The sequence below is a fragment of the Prenolepis imparis genome, unplaced genomic scaffold, assembly GCF_030444845.1.
Source record: "Prenolepis imparis isolate NDT839.2.m4 unplaced genomic scaffold, iyPreImpa1.0 SCAF_2, whole genome shotgun sequence".
NCBI lineage: Eukaryota > Metazoa > Arthropoda > Insecta > Hymenoptera > Formicidae > Prenolepis > Prenolepis imparis.
Genome location: NW_028141160.1, coordinates 11,585,895 through 11,605,512, shown reverse-complemented (window position 1 = coordinate 11,605,512; position 19,618 = coordinate 11,585,895). Strand labels below are relative to the sequence as shown.

The 19,618-nt window shown below is 36.4% G+C and overlaps 2 protein-coding genes across 4 annotated transcripts in view; one reads left to right on the top strand and one right to left on the bottom strand.

The window, feature by feature from the left end:
* Positions 1–19,618, top strand: part of LOC145945937 (Krueppel-like factor 6) — a 332,032-nt gene that overhangs the window by 264,070 nt on the left and 48,344 nt on the right. The gene's annotated exons all lie outside the window — the stretch shown is intronic.
* Positions 1–19,618, bottom strand: part of LOC145947993 (uncharacterized) — a 68,635-nt gene that overhangs the window by 28,707 nt on the left and 20,310 nt on the right. Inside the window, exons 4-5 of the mRNA XM_083057759.1 lie at positions 6,762–6,946; positions 6,599–6,640 (exon numbers count right to left, since the gene is read on the bottom strand). Coding sequence (XP_082913885.1) covers positions 6,599–6,640; positions 6,762–6,946 — 227 coding nt within the window. The remainder of the gene's footprint in view (positions 1–6,598; positions 6,641–6,761; positions 6,947–19,618) is intronic.

Genomic DNA, 19,618 nt, shown 5'->3' with positions numbered 1-19,618 from the left:
AGCGTGGCGTTAAATTAACGTTTGTCGATTCTGATTGTCGGGTCGACCATCCCGATTGGAAATCGCAATTCAAAAGATCGATTAAACGATCGTCTAGCGATAACATAAGCTTCTACTACGCGATTGTTCTTCCAATTGAGATATTATGCAAAAAGAGTCATAAATAATTAATTAAATAATTAATAAAAAGATTATTAGTGTAAGTTCTGTTAACATAAAGCAATTTTTATGTACGTAGAATTCATAGAAGTGACAAGTGAAGTATATAAATAAATTGTGCTCAAAAATGTTTTTAATATTATAGACAAAATAGGGAAGCATGAATTGTTAGATATATCTTTAAAAAATCTATGCTTTGAGCATATTTAATGCAAATTTTGTCACAAGAAATTATATATATGACATATATATGTTATAACTTTTCTCGAGTTATTTTTATTTTCTTCAATATGGAAAAAGTGAAGATATTATCGACGTATCTATATTGTTGAAGTATTTAATTTAGAAAATGTCACGAATATATAAAATAGAAAAAAGTGAAAATTGTGAGCGCCGTTTGTATGTACCTATCCAAGATGAAGAATAACATCGCTTTTACGAATCCGCGTAATCCATATTCCAGCGAGACAACTCAAAGACTCTACTTTCGCGTCCTTTCCCCTGAACACATGAAGGATATATTACATTGGGCCGGATTTCGGACATGATCATTTACTCACAGAGAGAATTCGAAGATTCCGTGGGAATGGTAACGATAGCGAGAGAAGAAGGAGAGAGGCACGTGCGGTCAGATAAGAGCTTTCGATCGAAACTTGGATTTCGTTTCGTCGATCGAAGATCGATGTATTAGGGTCGGGGTGGTATACGCTGGCCAAACGAATTTCATCGATGGTACACACGCATGTAACATATCGATGCACGTGTATGTGCGGCTCTATCAGAGGAAAAGTAGATAGAAAGAAGGCTCCCCTACTATAATAGCTGATTCGATAACGAGTTCTTTCTTCGAATGCGGAACGGTTGCGCCCGAATTGGTCGGATTTGTTTTGGAACGGAATCGCGCATTTGAACGGTGGCAAGGGAGAATGAAAAAAAAAAGGAAATTATATATATGTATACGTATATATATTGATGGTTTGTGAAAGAGAAGGATATGATGGAAGGGAAGAGATTTGGTACTGCACGCTCCCGTCGCGCGTCGGTGTAAAGGAAGAGAAACGCGGCCGCTGCTCGGATACGGCGGGCGGTGCAAAAATAAATCCTTTTTATTCAAACCCTCCGCGGAGCTGAATATATCCGACGCTCAATGCCACCCCTCGAGGATTAATCTGCCGCCCGTGAAGCGATAAAGCAGATTTGCGATCCACGGTCTCCGCGACTATTTCTACAGCGGGCGAGTCTTTAATGAGATTTGTTGTCGCTTTAAATCGCACATACGACCAGCCAGAGAGTGTTCGCTTTTTCAATTTTGATTATTTCTGTAGCCACAGCTTGGTTATTGTCTGGTTATTTCTGCACGGATTATTTTACATGCTTCCAAAAATTGTGCACGATGTTCGCGATTTTTCTTTTCAATTTTGCTATATTTTATTTCGGATAAATTTTCTATGGTGTAAATATATGATCGTACAATTTATTTACTTTTCTTATACACATGAGATTTATCTCGTTCATTTCTCTTGACAATTATATATTGATTAATAATAATGATTTCTATTATTGGTAAAACTATTTAATTTCGCGGTTACAATGTTTAAGATATAGCGTTTTATTTATGTTTAGATAATTTGAATTTAAATATATCCGCTATATAAGTACCGTTTGTGCTCATTCCCGCTTTGCATCACGATATTTTTATATTCCATTGACGATCGCTTTCTTGGCACTAATTCCCTCGCGCGATTGTTAGCCCACAAGAGATCGCGTAAACGAGTACTTGGTTCGTGCATATCAAGCAGCGTGTACACGTTCCTGTTTCATTGATTAGAGTTCATTGAGATGCTTCGTATGCGGCTCTGATCCGTTCGTGAGAACTTACGACATCAGGTAGCCTACATATTCTCGTGCAAACCTCTGCCACACTTTTTACTTGCATTCTTTCAATTGCGATTCAATTGACGCGCGTATAGTGTACTTAATTAAAACGAACGTTACACGTAATGATTTACAATGAAAAATTATCTGGAAAAATGAGAAAATTTTCATTGCTGTCTCACGTATGATTATTACACATCTTCGCGCATTATTTGCGAAACAGATAATAATAAAAATTATTTACTTCGCATTTTTTTTAAATACGATAGGAAGACTATTCTAAAATAATTTAGTTATTACTTTGTGATAATAGAAACATTAATGAAATTATTTTGCACGTATTTGTTATCATGAAAGAATATCGTAACACGCGTAGAAAAATTACTGAAATAAATAAATCGCGCGTTCCTACGTGACGCGGCGTGAATGCAAAACGAAGCCGCGATGCAAAAACGCTGAATCGGCGTCGGGTCCGATCGCCGCGTCCCGATATTCGACGTCCATTCAGCGGCGTCTCGCGATCTCGTCACGGATCATAAATCGTCGCGATATCGACACGTCGCTCTTCTGCGCGGAACACGCTTGTCTGATTGCGAGCGCTCTGCCACTGTTAACGCGCGTCTCGGTGGAATTCCGGAGTCTGTTCGTTATTCCGTCCAAGGACGCTGCGGATGATCAATGTGGGTCAATCGTCAGCATCAGGATCACCCTGACCCGGCTACATTGCGAGCATTCGTCTTCTTAGGACGAGCCCTCGATTGCAGCCGCATTGCAAATTGCGACGCTCGCCGGCGCGTTGTAGTTGGCATGCTTCTTCGGAATAGGTATGCGAGTGCATAACGACCCAATCGCCTCGCAACATTCCGGTGATTATTTAACAATGACTCGCGATAAAGCGCCGAACATTAAAGCCAACGAGAGCGATAGGGGCGCAAATGGATCGCAGACATATAACCATTAAGGAAGCATGTCCAACTTGTAGCTTGTTTATTTATTAATGCGAATCAAGTGATTTAATATAAGCATATGTATATTCTGACAAGTATGTTTATAATTTTTGAAACAGATTATATAAATCTCTAACATATCATTATTAAAAATATTTTTGCTTCTGGTTATAGTATATTGAAACGTATTCGATGACGGAATATATCTTTCATTAAACTTCAGCAATTATACTTGCAAACTATTTTTCCCAAAGAAGTTATTATTCATACAAGAATGAATATATCTTCAGGCTGGTTTCTCGAGGTAAAATAAATCAAAGACTTTTTGCGACTGCCCGATATTTAGCTGTCGAACATGCACGTGTTAAAGCTTACGACTATCTTGATTTTCGCGTCGCTCCGTGCCATTTCGTCGGCTTCATTAAAGTTACTTACGACAAATTTGCCGTGTCGCGAGAAGACGAGTAATAGAACTCACGGTGAATCACGGGGCCGTGCCGACGACGCGCATTTTCCGCTGTCGCAATCGCATTTCCTCTAGAGTAAGTGTAGGCGCGCGGAATTATATCGTCTCGAAACACGAGCCCGGGTCGTCTCGCGTTAGAGCGCTTTAATGAAGTTGTACGCGCGCGCCACGCGGTAACGGGCCACGTAACACGAGTGACATTGGTCGGCACTGTATTCCAATCCCATTCGAACTTTATGGACCACTGCGATAGTAGTCTCTCCAGCCGCACTGCCGCCGACGCTATATAGGTTTCGATACAGCTGTGCTCTGTGTAATCGAGTAACATGCACGAACGTCGACTACTTATGGCACGCTCACGATGCCCATTACAACGGGATTTCTGTATTCGAGATATTTCCTCCACGCGAAAATACATATACATCGACTATGTGTCGTGTCATTAAAAATCGAGATAATGATTAAAATATACCATGGCTGGTCACTATGAAATTATCTAGACGCTAATGATTTTGTCAGATTATAGAGATTAAATCAAATTCAAAAAATATATGTATAGAAATATATTATTAATTATACAGATGCGCGTATAAACTTTGATTTCTTTGGCATCGGAGGATGTCGACATTTATAGTTATATATAGCACGCGTGTCAATACCGCTCGCGGATTTCGCGCAGAGGTTGCTAACGACTCGCCAAATATATGTCTTAATGCGTACACGCACGTCCGTTACCGCTAATAAGGCTCTCATGAATAGCGAACGTTATCGGATCATCGCTACCAGACATGCATTTGCAGCTGCGCGTGTGGTAGCCTACGTGTGGTTGACAGAATATGGGTATCGATACTGCCTATAGTTTGCATATGCGCATACGTTGGCCTGCCAGATGTGTACGTTTGTGCGTCATGCATACCTGTGCATATCCTGGCGACATGGATATCACAGGCCAAATGAGGTATAAAGACACAGATCCGTTGTAACTTCGCCGAGACAATGTGTCATTCTAACTTAAGTGATGCGACAAATACCTATCAATATGTAGAATGATATGCAACATCTAATGTATGCATATAATTATTATTCGATTGCCAGGAATATAATATATAATATTGCTTTAGCAAATTTTTAAAAATAGTTTATAATATATTCTCCAATGATTTTGTCAGATTATAGATCGTGAAATTTGTATTTGATTTTTAAAAAATTATAACGTTAAAATCATAAAAAATCTTATTTATACTCGTATCTCTCGAGTTATCGCTCGACTTTGTGTGGTTGAGTTTTCAAACTAAATAAGAATTGTATATTATACGCTCTTCATCGGGTACACCTGCGTCATAAATATTTAAAGTCTGTTTCCGCAGACTTGGTTCCAGAACAAGTCGTAGTGATAAAATTCCAAGGAACGATTAGCCAAGTCTATAAATATATCCGGCATGCAACTTTTAAACTAAGTCGCGCGGAATAGAGTAGTCTTCCTCGATCATAAGTTATATAAATAGATCCATTGCGCCTGAGAAAATGTACACGCGGATATAGCTCTGTACTTACATGCACGCCTATGGGCTCGTCGAGTATATGTATATCGGCTGTTCAATACAAATGCGGATATACATGGAAGCCAAGTCTGTTGTCTGTATTTTCCGATCACGCCTCACACGCGAGAGATCTCCACGCGAGCGTTGCAGCAATTCACATGCATGTGCGTGCACGAGTTCGGCACGAGATAAGCCTAATATATATGTATACGAATGCCTTATGGTGTGTCGATGGAGAAAGAAACGCACATAATAATCTCTGGATTTGATTGATGTTCACGCGAATCGGTAATAAAATTATTACAACATTTTCTACAAAGTGTATATAATCAATTAAATTATTTTTACTGTGTATTTACTTTGTAAATAGAATTAAACGTTCTTAAATTTTTTTATCAATGCAATAAATTATTGATTTATCAGAATATTTAAACGCATAGTTTCAATCACAGCGTTCTAAATGATTTTAACAGGATTGTAAACATAGTCGGCAATTATAGACAGCAAGAAGTTGATTAAAAATTGATCGAGACGATCGTATTTCAGAAAGTCACTCTGATTTTTGCCGTAGCCTTACTTGTTTACCCATCGGCACATTATTACGTAATGGTATGCACGTGCGGTAATAAAAATCCGTCACGCAGAACGCATGCGTAACTGCAACGATAACGACCGCGGATTACGAGCACCGTTGGAATGTTTGTCTTTTATTTTTGCAATTTGGACCGTCGCGCCGATGGCAGCATAGGCAGTTTACCGACCGACTCGGAATTATTAAAATTTAAATTATCCGAACGATACTTGTGCGAGAAATAAACTGGAATGAATTTTCCGGAATCTATTTTGCAGAATTGAATTTTGATAAAGAGAAAATTTACTTTCTTAATTTTTATGAAAAAAATAGATTTCGTAATACTTGTTATCATCCTTTTCTAAAAAAGATATGTAAAGTCGATACTCGCATATATCGAAGTTTATTGTTGTCGCTTTTCCGCGATGCTCATTGGCTGTCAAGATTCGCGTTGTGCGTTATATTCGTAGCATCGAGAGACTGTCATCGCGAGGGTTAACAGTTTGACAGTTTGTTCAAAATAAAATTAAATAAAATAATAATATTAGTTTTAAATAAATAATATATTATAATATACCTTATCCGCGATTAATATTTTTTGGCAGAAATCAGCTGATAACTATCAAAAATATTAATCGAGTTTAAAGTATTATAACATATTATTTAAAACATATTATTTTATTTAATTTTATTTTGAACAAACTGTTAAACTACTAATCCTCGTGATGACAGTTTCGATACTACGAATATAATGCATAACGCAAATCGAAACAGTTAATCAGCATCGGAAAAGATGCAACAATACCTGCAAGAATCGACTTAACGTCCCTTTTTTAGAAAGGGATATTATAATATTTTAAATTCGATTAATAGTTTTGACAATTATCAGAGCTGATTTTTGTCAAAAAATATTAATTGCAGATAAAATATTATAACATATTATTTAAAACATATGTTACTATTTTAATATTTTCAACATATTATATATATCCCCATTACCGCTATAGAAATATTATAAAATAAACAATTTCTCACTCACCGATACGTGCAATAGCGTTGTTGTAGTACACAGCACATTGATCTGAAAACAAAATATTCAAATTATGTATATACATAATTGTGTCGAATAGTGTGTGTCGAATAGTGTGTGTCGAATATTTCATAAACAATGCAGTTTAGAAAAAATGTTTTATTTTGCATACCTCATAGTTGCCCCGATGTCGCCCGATGCCTCCCCGGGCCTCCTCCTCCTCTCTTGGTCCATGATAGCACTCACGACACTCGCGAAAATACGAATAATTACGATCGCCCGATACTTTACACGGCACTCCCGACACGCGAAACTTTACACGGCACTCCCGACACGACGCGTGAATCGCAATGCTACCTGTAACAAATAAAATACATACATATATTAAAATAATCTTATTATTTCGCATTATAACATACACGATATAAATATGTAAACTAGAATTAACAATAAATATATCCACGGATCGCAACACATTCGCGCGCGCGACTACAGATTAAGTTGGGTTATGTTGGCAAGAGATTTTGCATCGAATTTTTCGCGAAATATGCGTTTCGAACAATTACGCCTACATATTAACGTTGAAATTATGGTATGCGATTGATAAATATTACAATACAAAGGTCAGAAATGGTTTCTAACGATTATGCTTACTAATTAATCACAGCGGGACGCAGCTCCAACTGCCTGATACTCGCGGCGTTTCGGTAATGGCCGAGGCTACAAACATCGGCAACTTCATGCTAATAGCGCGCGCGCGATACTACACATATACATGACTTAATATTAATAATTAATTAAAACACGAAGGGGAGATTCGTTCGAAAAGATATAGCTTTAGAAAGAAAAAATATTAATCAAGAATAAGGTATTATATATAACATATTATTTACAACTTATTACTATTTTATAACTTTTACCATATTATTATTTAAAAATTTAATTAGCAAATTATAACATACACAATATAAATATAAATAGGTAAGCTAGAATATTTAATTAGCAAATTTTATTAATATTTTTTGACAAAAAAATCAGCTGAATAAGAGACATTGAGAGAGAGAATGTCTCTTTCTCCGCAATAATATTTTCTCTCTCGTATTCATAGAAATGTTTTCGAGATGTCTTGTGTATTTGAAGCTTGATTATTGTAAAAAATAATTAATTTGTTGTATAATAATTAATTTGGATAATTTGTCAGTGTATTTACCGAGCAATCACAACGTCTGATTAATGTCTTATATTACTACTGAAAAAAAATGAATTGAAGCTCTACATGACATATATGATTAAAGCGTCAGCTGATTAAAGCGTTAATTTACTAACTAATTTTAAAAATAATGTTATTGAAAAAATTGATCATGTTATTGTTTTTGCCTTAATCTAAATAAAAAACAAAGGCGAGCATGAATTTTGTATAAAGAATTCTTTCTCATGAAGAACTAATTTTTCTCAACTTAAATTATCTAAAATCGATATGGCAAGTCATAAAACTTCGAAGCGATGAACATTAATTTCAACATTAATTTAAGATTGCATTTTTCATAAAATGTCCGGGTATGCAGAGGCTAATGTAAATAAATTGCTTAATCAAGCTACCCATGTAAGATGCAGTTGGTTTAAGAATCCTCTTCAAGTTTTTCCGTTATCGCTCCCCGTGGCGCCTTCGGCAAGAGTAGCCATAAAATTCTTTTGAACCCATGAAATGTAATTCGCGGAGGCGATTAACTGAGGGACGTTCTTTGACTATCCTTTCTCTGAATAGTTACTTCGCGTACGGCGGTGTGTGCCAAACGTGCATTAAGGATGATGAGTAATCATAACGATATTACGAGCAAAGATAGGTCATGTCGAGAATAGCGAATGGTTACTGAGAAAGACGGACTCTTTATGCAGAAAAGTAATTGTATACTCGCTTTCCTTGTTCACCGGAAACTGTTTCTGACGAATTTAAGAAGAGAATAGTCTTATCGAGATATGTAGATATATTTGTTCTATGAAACATTTATCTTTCTAAACGCCGGGATAGCAATTTAGAATATTTTATATGCATTATATTACACAATATAAACAATGTAGAAAATAAATCAATATCGCAGAAATAAACAAGCAATCAATTTCGCAAGAAAAATTAATGAAATAATAAAATTATATAAATTGTTCACTCTGAGGTTCGTCATCATTCGATGTCACTTTTTCCTCCTCCTTGCGGGGTCTCTTATTCTTTGATGTTTTATTCTGGCACTCACACAACATTCACTCGCGACACAGTTAGTTATGATCATTCGCACACTAATCAACGGAAGATGATGATTGCGTGACACTTCGCGTAATATAAAAAACTCGATTCACTCAGCAATCGAAAAACGCGGTTAAATTCATGCATTATTTTCTCGTTAAAGCAGGCGCTACTTAATTTTACAATTAAGCGATTATTAGACTGTGCAATTGATTAACTCCTATGATGAATAACCTACAAGTGTATAGCGATAATGGTTATTTAATTCGTGTAATAGAAATATGTAGAGATTATTTATTAATAATATGTGCATTTCGCGAGATTTATGTCTTGAAAGCTATGTTTTCCATATTACATTTTGATTATATGTTTTCTCTCGGTTTATACTGCATTTTTAATTCGTGATTATAATTCACTCGACTTACTATTACATACATCATAATAAAGTCGATATCCTTTTCGTATTTTTTTCATATTTATTATTAACAAAACTTAATTAGGAAGAATAATTGTTATTATTAAAATCTCGTGTTTTATTTATCAATCGTGCACATAAACTTAGCATTTATACATCGTTATAATTTGTCAAAACGCGTACTTTGCGATATTCGTTCAATTAAATCATGCCGACAATCGGCGATATAGTGTGATGCGATAAATTAATTTATTTTTTAATTGTGTTTTTCTGTATTAAATATCAGATATCAAATTACAGAGATTACTAGGAAATTTTAGCCATAGAAATTCGCATCTGTTATTCTACGCTTCATTAGAAAATGTTCTTTTTTTTAACGATTTAAGGAAGAAAAGTTGTGCCTTCGCACACTGTTATCCTAAATGGGCCATCTTGTGTCAGTATGGGTATATATATACGTGTGCTAACGATGGAAAACGAGACAAAAGTAACGAGGTCTGTAATATATTGCTAGTAGCTGCGCTTAGGTGTACTCACAGGTCGTTTTTTGGTCGCATGTATGCAACACTCAACGACCATCATCAACATTTGCTCCCTTTTTTCCCTACATCTCTGCTGGTGTGTGTGTGCGTGCGTGCGTGCGTGTGTGTGTGTGTGTGTGTGTGTAATTCTAATTTTTATTAAACTCATAAAACGTCCAGCTGTGACACTTTAACACATTGAATGCTAGACCGGTCACCGATAGAAAGATAAATATTTAATAATTTTGTAGAATTTTTTTTATTATGTAATATTTTGTTGAGATCTAAAATAATGAGAATTTTACTCCGACATAAACGGAAAGACAAATGAATAAGATTTAACATTTAACATGTTAATAATATATCGAAATATGTGATTTAAAAAAAGAACAATATTATATAGCATCGTTTTATAAATAGAGAAACTTGAGAAAAAATTAATTAATTAATTTTGTGATCTAATATTTGTCAATTTATTAATGCTTGTCAATTACTTAATATATTAATGAAATTTATACGTTTGTGGTGATTTTACAATTTTATACTTAAATTGTTCCTACTTTTTTATTTAACAAAAGTCAAGAATTATAATTAGAATGTTTGCAATCTGCCAATACGAATTGTACGCACTGTCTTCTCTTCTTATCGATCCCGTTTCTTCTTTCAATTCTTTCTGGGATTACTTAAATTGTTTTTACAATGAAGAATCTACTTCATGTTTGAATGATACATCAACCCGACCCCGGCACAAGAGAGGAGTTAGCCGAAGTGTAACGAGAAAGAGATCTAACGTCGTTTACGAAGTCGTCGTTTGATCGTCGCCAGTCCGTTGGCGGAGGATGCCCGGAATAAAATGATATAAACGCGGGCAGGTGCCGTACATCCGCGCCCTCGAGTCTCTTTACTTTCTTCCTTCCTCCTCGTTTTTCTCTTCGGGGGAAAGAAAGCGACAGAACGAAGGGAGAGGGACGCGGTGAAGTTCGGGACGAAGAAAGACGAGAGGAACGACTGTGCCGTTCGTTTTGATTGCGAGGGTGTTTGGAGGACTCGATTCGGGCGGATAGAGGGTCGCGATGGGGTTGGTTCATCGCTTCCCTCAATCGCCGCTTCTACCCCTTCCCGTTTATCCCCAAAGAATAAACGAATAAATCGCCGTTTCTTTATGCAAACTTGCATTTAATTCGGACCGAAATAGAAAGGCATTAATTTCGCATGCAAATACTACCAGACTACCAGGCGGCTTCCAGTGTTCGTATGCTCTCTCCATCGTTACGAAGGTTGAGGAAGACAGAGGCGGGCGAAAAGGGAGGGCGGCCGTGGAGTGAAAAAGGGAGTGAAACTCGAGGGCGAAGTTAAGAGAAGCACGCGGGGGAAGGGAAGAAGGAAAGGAAAGAGCGGAACCTCTCGGCGGCACCGATGGGCGAGTCTTCCAGCTTCTAGTCAGGACTCGTAGTCGAGGCGGCTTTCACGGTATAATCAAGATGTTTGTTGATGTCGACGGCGAGGGTTGCTGCGAGAGGGTGGAGGAAACGCAGAATGAGATAAACGTAAGAGCCGAAGCGAGAAACCAAAAGTACCGGGGTGGGATAGGGAGAAAGAAAGATAGCAGAGAGAGAGAGAGAGATGGGAAGCAGATGATGCTGGCGTAAAAGGTAAAGCATCGTGCTGAGGGTGCGAGAGAGGAAGTGCAACTTGAGGAAAACGCGAATATAGAAAGGTTTAATAAACAGCAAGACACCGAGAAGTAGCCTCGGCGAGCATATTTGAAGTTTCATGAATTCGTGCATATTAAATGCATCGAAATCGACGATCGCAAAGTGCAATAACCCTCTTCGCACAACTACCCTTCACCTCGCCCTCTTCCCTCTCCGCGATCCTTGTTCCAACTTTGAATGAAAAGTCGTAAGATGAATTATTATGTAGTCTATTCACCGACAACCTACAGATATACTAGCATATAGGCGGTGTTAACGGATAAAACAAATAATTGCACAAGAATTACAGTCGATTGCGATGGAACGGCCGGTGGTTTGCACGAAATAATGAAAGATGCCCTGCCCTACGCATGTCGTTCCGCTAAAATTAAGCTTGCGTTTAAACAACGTTGATGGGACTGAAATAGATTGAGCGATCAGGTGAAATGCAGCGCATTTCCGTTACCTATTATGTACATTAATGCCCGGATTGAGTTGCACTAACAACCTGGTTTAATTAACTCGGGATAGCGATTTGCCATCCCTTTCCAGATTATGGCACTATGATTTGTACAGGCATAGAGAGAATATTGAAGTATTTAACATCGACTGATATTAATGTAATAAATTCGCTATTTTTCATTGTATTCGTTATGAAATCAAATTTATCCTTTCGGTCATTTTAATATTAAGATATTATCGTTATTAAAAGTTTGAAGATTTAAGATGTAAGAAATTATAATCGTCGAAAATAAAAATCTCGGAATAAATATTATTCTTTTTCATAAATAAGATTTATGTATTTTAAGAAGATATAGATAAAATGTTTTTAACATTTATTTTCCATATGGTGAACAATATCAAAATGATATCTGCAATCTTTTCCGATGATAAAAAACCTTTCTAGCGTAAAACTTATAACGATATAGCAAGTACAACTCTTTTTATGTCAGCTCTCTATTTTATTCCGTATTATCTGCCATTGAATATTTTACATTAACCAAAAATTCTCTTTCTGTTACAGGTAATGGAAAAACTCTTTGAAACTCCCTTCCTTATGTAACAAATCATGGAGGAGGATCTTGAGGCTAGTAGTAAGTGAAAAAAGAAAGTAAGTCAGAAACACGTAACGAAACTTTCATTTCTTGGACGAAGCGAGACGCAAGCTTACTGCGACGGGCTTGCTCGGCGATGCATTAAAAATATACTAATTTTTCGTGCGGAAGTAAAACCGGTAGTAGCCCCGGTACGAATCGCAATCAACGGCGACCGGTGCGGCATGCATAATGCATGACGCTCGGAGCTACGTGCGTACTTACGGAAGAAACTTATCTGTGTCCTTGCATATCCGGCAATCCTTGTATATCGACTTCGAACATGAATGGAAACGCGATAACGCTCGTAATAGGAATTAAAAAAGAATTGGATGGATTTAAATTACATCTAATATACACATATATTGGTGATATATGAATATTTCTGAGTGATTTTAACTATAAAATTTGAACGATTTAAGCTATTTTAGATATTTAAAAAATTGAAACATTATAATTTTTACAGTGCAAAGATAAGAGGAAATCTGTATTAAAGTATCTTGAGAAAAAGTTGAAACAAATCTTTAAAACATTAACATTTTTCTATCTTCTAAAATAATTAAAGAATATCAAATTAATTATTTTCTACATTATCGTTTATTTCTCGTGAATAAATGTTTCTATTAAAAAGGCTTTGTCTCCGTTTAATCTCGCATATGAAGCTTTAAATCGCGATCTCGAGATTCGATATCGCGTCTTTTTGCACCGGATCATAGCGAGAGAAAAGTCTTAAAGACGCTTACCTGCAGAATAGTTTACGGCGTTCGAGTAAGCACTGGGAGATATCTCGGTGGTAGCGTGGTTCGTCCTGGTGGTTCGTGTCCTGGAAGACGGTTTACGATCTCTCGCCAGCTGGGGAAGCTCTTTACGTGCAGGTTGTTAGATCATTCGACCAGTGGGTGGAGTTAAAACGCGTATGATTTATGATCGAGTTCTGCGGCTTCGATTAATTTCGTTAGTTCGGAAGGAGAAATGGCAAGAGTTCAAGGTCGCTCGAATGGACATAATATCTCGTTATTTCGGTCGTCTCGTTCTCTCCCTTCTCTTGATCGTTGTTGTATCTAGTCATCGACTGTTCGCCTTTATTTCTCGAAATCGACATAGAATTTCATTACACGATTTCATCGCCTCGATATCAAATTGTTTATACTACGTCTATAAACGACTCTTGGCTATTCCACTGTTTATATTCCCAGAGAATTGAGGATTTATCCATTCTCTGCGAGGGAGAATGTTGAGTATCATCTTCCATTGTGTCATTTTGTGTCTATAGATATCGAAGATAAGACGTCGTCGTTACGAGCGACGTAAAAATCTGTTATCTTTTATTATCACTAGACATTTCCGTCTTTTGCATATTCCATTCGAGAAAGGGATAAAATCTCGTAACTACATAATTTCATATAAATTATAGAATGCTGAGATTTTCTATCGCAAGGCGTAATAAAACGTACACTTTATTTTTCGCGTAAAGAGAAGAAAGTTCCTATAGCCATTTTTATATAAATTCTCTCTCAGCGCCGCGCCGACACGTTAGCTTTTCGAGGAATATAATTCCTGCGGCCGATGGCGGACCGTTGACGGTGACCTTCTCGAAATTTCACAGCTCATTATGTACCATAGGAATGCGGCAATATCTTCTTGCTCTCCTGGCGGCATCCACCACCCTCCCTTCGCTGATGCGCAGGTTCTTCTTAAAAGAATTTGATATCGAATTCTTCGCTCTCTCTGGGCCCTAGGTGGCCAAGGGGGTGGGTGAGTAAGGAACACGGCGACTGTGGTGGAGAGACGGGTGCGAAGGAAATCGCCGAGGCCAGTCGAGAAGGTAGAGAAGAAAAAGTGGGATGGGAGAGTGCATTATCTCCAAGTTCGGTATGGAATTCACCCTCTCTCACTTGGAGTTTCCATACCGGCGACTGCGATTCCGCGGCTCCCGCCGGGGCTTACCACCCGGGGTACCGCGGAATTACGCCGGCGGATAATAACGTTTTATGCCGATTTTAATACGCGAGACTTCGTCCTATTCCCCCCTTGTCTCCGTCTTGTCGGAGTCAAGGCTTCATGCCTTCCCTCTTTTTCCCCGTTACGGGATTTCAAATCGTCGATTCCGCGATATATATATATATATATATATATATATATATATATAGTACGCCCGCTCCAACAGCGACGAATTCTCTTTTCCCCGCTTTATGTTCGGGCTTCTTTCTCTGGTCCTTCCTCCTGCCGTACAACCATTCATCGGAGACGCGATTTCTTCGGCGGTCGAATCGAATGTCTTCGGGTGTAGCAAGAACTAACGCGATAATCCGCTTCGATCTCTCGCGATTTCGCTCACGATAGGAGAACGCGTTGCCTTCTCTCCTCTCTTTCTCGGGTTTTCCGCATTATCGGCTTTAAAATGTGTAATAAATTGCCATCATAAATCTGCATTCCGTTCGTGGACGTTAAGACGAGTATTAAATTCGCGATTTACGTGCGCGAGGTTTAAAAAAAATTTCAGGACTGCTCGCGGCTAAAAGGAACGCGAAAACGATTGCGCCTCCAGCAACGACATCCCTTTTCCTTTTTAATGACACCCATGATGTTGGCCAATTTTTAATGACACGAGCCAACATGCTTAACATAGATTAAATTCGCATTAATAGCAATTATGCGAATTATGTTACGTTAATTATTGTAATGCGGGCACGAAATACATTCGTATTCCGTCCGTTGCATGTTGTCTTTCGATTATAATAATTGTAGTATGTTGTACGCACATGCTGCCATATTATCCATTTAGTTATATATGTATGTACATTATTTCCATATTAATGCCTAAATTAATTCTATATGTTTAGAAAAATAAAATTAAATATATTTTTCGAATTATATTCAACTCAAAATATAATCAAGTAGGTTTTTAATATTTTTTTAGAATTATGTTTCGAGTCCTTAATTTCTTGCGTCTTAAGAAATGGCTAATGCACATATTCAAATAAGTCGATATTACAAGATATTAAATTCGCAACTTGTGCGTAACTCTTTAATTTATGTACAGTGAATGCTTCAAGTAATTACACATTCCCAAACTACATTTCTAAACTGCAATTTCAAATTCTAACTACACAATACTTACATGTGTAATAATTATACTTGTAGCAATTTGACTAGAATTCTGCATTGTGTGTTTATTTTTGCGCAATTTTGTAGTATTCTCTCTTATTTATCCGAAAAGTGATATATAATATATTATTATTTATAATATATTAAAAAAAGATTTATCTTTTGATCATATTTTTCAATTGATGTGTAGATAATTCTCTGTTTTCGACAAAAATTTAATTAAACTAATTAAATCAATTACATCTCTTTTTATTTTAATTTAATTGCTTGATAATTAAGATTCTGCCAATATATTTCGCTTAAATATTATTTTAAATTTGAGAAAGAATTGAACCTTTAATTTCACGCAATCTTCATCAAAACAGTCTATATAATTTGTATGTACATAATACAGAGACAGAATCCCGTGGACTTATGCACTGTGTTTCGACAATTTCAGCGAAATATAAAGTTTTGCCATGAAAGCAAAATTTACAACTATAGCTGATTGCAGAAAAAACATTCCCAAGTGTTACGTATCTATAGCCAACCATAAAAACTGAAGTGTTTAATAGCAACAGTTAATTAAATTAAATAATTGCAGGCATAAATGTCATAGTATATAATCTTCTCTCTATATTTCTTTTTCTCTCCCTTTATCTCGGATCGATTTATTTCGTTTCCCTCTTCCTAAGACTCCCAATCTCTCGCCCTGTTTAAATCCCGATAGTATCAATTGAGTTTTACGATGGTTTGCGATTTGCGATCATAATACCGCGAGACACTGCTGTTGCATGACGTTGAACAAACGAGCGCGCAAAGAGAAGGACCGTCACAAGAATAATCCGTAAAAATTTTTCACCAATCACGCAGATTTTTATCGCGGAATTAATTTCTGTCCGCGAAACTCGCGTTGCGTCGCCTTGTGTAAGCGTGTGAATAATTGCCAGTAAGCGGGATAAATCGTGCGCCGTGCGCGAGCTTGACGTCCTCCGCCGATTTATGTGCAAATTCGACGATTACGCGCGAAAGTTTCCGTATCTCGCATTGTTACTCTACGTGTAGCAACTCGCATCAGCTTACAGTATCAACGGGTATAACGGGAAATGTTTCGCACCTTCCGCGCGGTATAGAATGATTATAAAGTTATAAACCTAACGATTGTTTTATGGCAGACTTAATGACTTAACGAGCAAAATAAAATTTTAGAAAATAAATGCAGAGCTGCTAAATTAAAATAATGTTAATTTTTAAATGTTGAGTTTTATAAGTCACAATTTCAAAATTAAACACGTAATATATATAGATATAGATATTAAATTGTACAATTATTTTAAAAATTGAGATTAATTATTTATTAGACGATTAGTGTATGACGGAGCTTATCTTTATACTCGATTCTGCGATAATAATTAATCTTTAATATTTTAAAATATTTGTATAATTTAATATTTGTTATATATATATATGTATGTATGAGTGTGTGTTATGTATGTAAATATTTAAATAATTATTTGAGTAATATATTATTTTTTTGCATCGAAAGTTTAGATAATACTATGCATATATAAAATATTAAAAGATTTTATCGGAATATACTGAAATATATTTTAAAATTATTGAATTTTATTAAACATATATTTATATATATTTATTAAATATATATTAAATATATATTTATTAAATTTAAGTGTTGGATAGTTTTGACAAGCATTTATAACGAAAGTATTTCAATTGTTATTTTCTTAAGACAATTTTTTTATGAACGCAAATTTTGTGTGTGTATTGTTAACGACTCGTGCTTTTATTAAGCGATTTATAAAAGCGTCTTGTATTCAAATATGTTACCTTAATGAAGACAAAACGATAATGCATAAATTATCACACGATCCGTATATTCTGCCGTTATTTTGCCTCGACCGTGTTTGTTCCTCTTCCGCCCTTGTTTGACGGTCTACGGTGTTCATCGAGGTTTACGAGCTTTTGTGATGTTTGATCCTATTACCGAGTAAGTTGCGGTCAGGGTCGACGGGCAAACGAGCATCAGAGTACCCGAATGAGACACGTAAGATGCACCCGTAAAAATCTTTATGGCGCGCGAAGATTTTCCCGCGTAACCAACTCGTACGACTTGCGGCGTGTTTCTATAATGTATTTGCCTTGCGAAACTTCGTGAACGACTACGCGTTATTAAAAAACTTTGCCTCCAGGCAATCAAACTAATTGCACGATTATGCACGAATGGGCTCACTTACTAGACAACTTTCAGTATAATTCATTACTCGCTCGTTCCTCTCTCGATGGCATAAGATTTTCTTCTTTCATTAGAATTTTTTTTTCTTTTACAATATAATTCTTAGGATTGTTAGGCAATTTTACAAACTATCTGTTATTTAATTCGATATATTAGCAATAATTCAGATTTGTATTATATACAATTCTTTACATATGCGGTTTTTTACATTTTTAGAAATCTGAAGTTTTATTTTTGAAACTGCATGTGCATTAAATGTGCTTTATACTTTTTTTGCTATTACAGCTCATTATTATTTTTCTTTCTGCTAATTACATGATTCTTCAGATTACTTAAAATAATTTTGTTTCTTATTATTTTTTACATATATATTTTCTTAATTCCGATGTCTCAATCCATCCAATGTTAATCGATTTCTCTTTATAATTGCATCTTGAACATGCGTTATCGTCACAAATCTGGCGAACACAAACCCGAGTTATGTATGTATTCGCCACATATTCGATACATCGAGTTTCTCAGGGTTGCTTTGTCGCAGGCCGCGTAATAATCCCACGTACCGTTAATTGATCGAGCTGCATAATCTCGCGCAAATGAAGCAGATATCAGACAGATATAATGTTAGCGTTCTCTCAAACGTTGCGCGGTGTTCATCGGCTTTTACGAGTGTCGGCGATCTTCGGCGATATTACCGCGCGGAAAGAGGAGTTGCGGTCAGGGCTGGCAGCTGAGCAAGCTGAGAGAGAGAGAGATTGCGCGCAGGACGTCGCACCATAAAATCTTTATAGAGATCCCCGTTCACGGCAAGCGTATTACGTATATGGATGCATCATGCCGAGCCTTACGCGGCTCGCTCGCGCGGTAATGAAAGTAACGAGATCGTGTCTCGGAATGGATGTCGTTAGCTGAGATCCTTGGATCCATATAGCGAGAGTTTGATGGAAAATTATAGATAGTTGCGCTGAATCGCGATTAAATACTCTGACAGCAGTATCGGCGTTTTATAAAAATTATGATAGAAAAAAAGTAATCGATAAATAATTATTAGTTAATTATTTCCAGCAAAATTTGACGTTCGTACATTATAAATACAATTGAAATTTTACACGTGTTATTATAATGATTTTATTAAATTAGAAATATATTATAATATTAATAAATTTGTTTATAAAGCAGGAAGGATTTATATTAATAATAAATTTCGAAAGAAATAAAGCATCGCTGATCTATAAATATACGTAAATCAACTTTTCTAATTATAAGCATTGCAGTTTCAGAGTGCTTTAGACTTTAGATAGATATCGTTCAAGGAAATAGCTGTCATTAATGAGCATTGAAGCTAATTATAAGCTATCTAATCTTCGATATGGAAAATTAGAGTAACGTTTTATGAGTTGCCGTAATAAAATGTCTCGGACTTTTGTGATAGCAGCGGATTAGGAACGATACAATATAACGTCGACAATTAATTCGCGCTCGCGAAACATCGTGTCGCGGCGAATGAAATGACTTCCTTGTGTTCGCGCATATAAAGCGCAACAAGTGAAGAGGAGATTGTACGGATCTTGGTATATATGTCCATGTGCCATGTGTATATATACATGTACTACAATTCTCGTCGTATTCTCGTTTTTAGCTCTGGTCAGGTTTCAGTCTTAGCCACTAAGAAATTACATCATATGTCATATCACGTTCTTAACATAATTCTCTTCTATATTTAAAGCA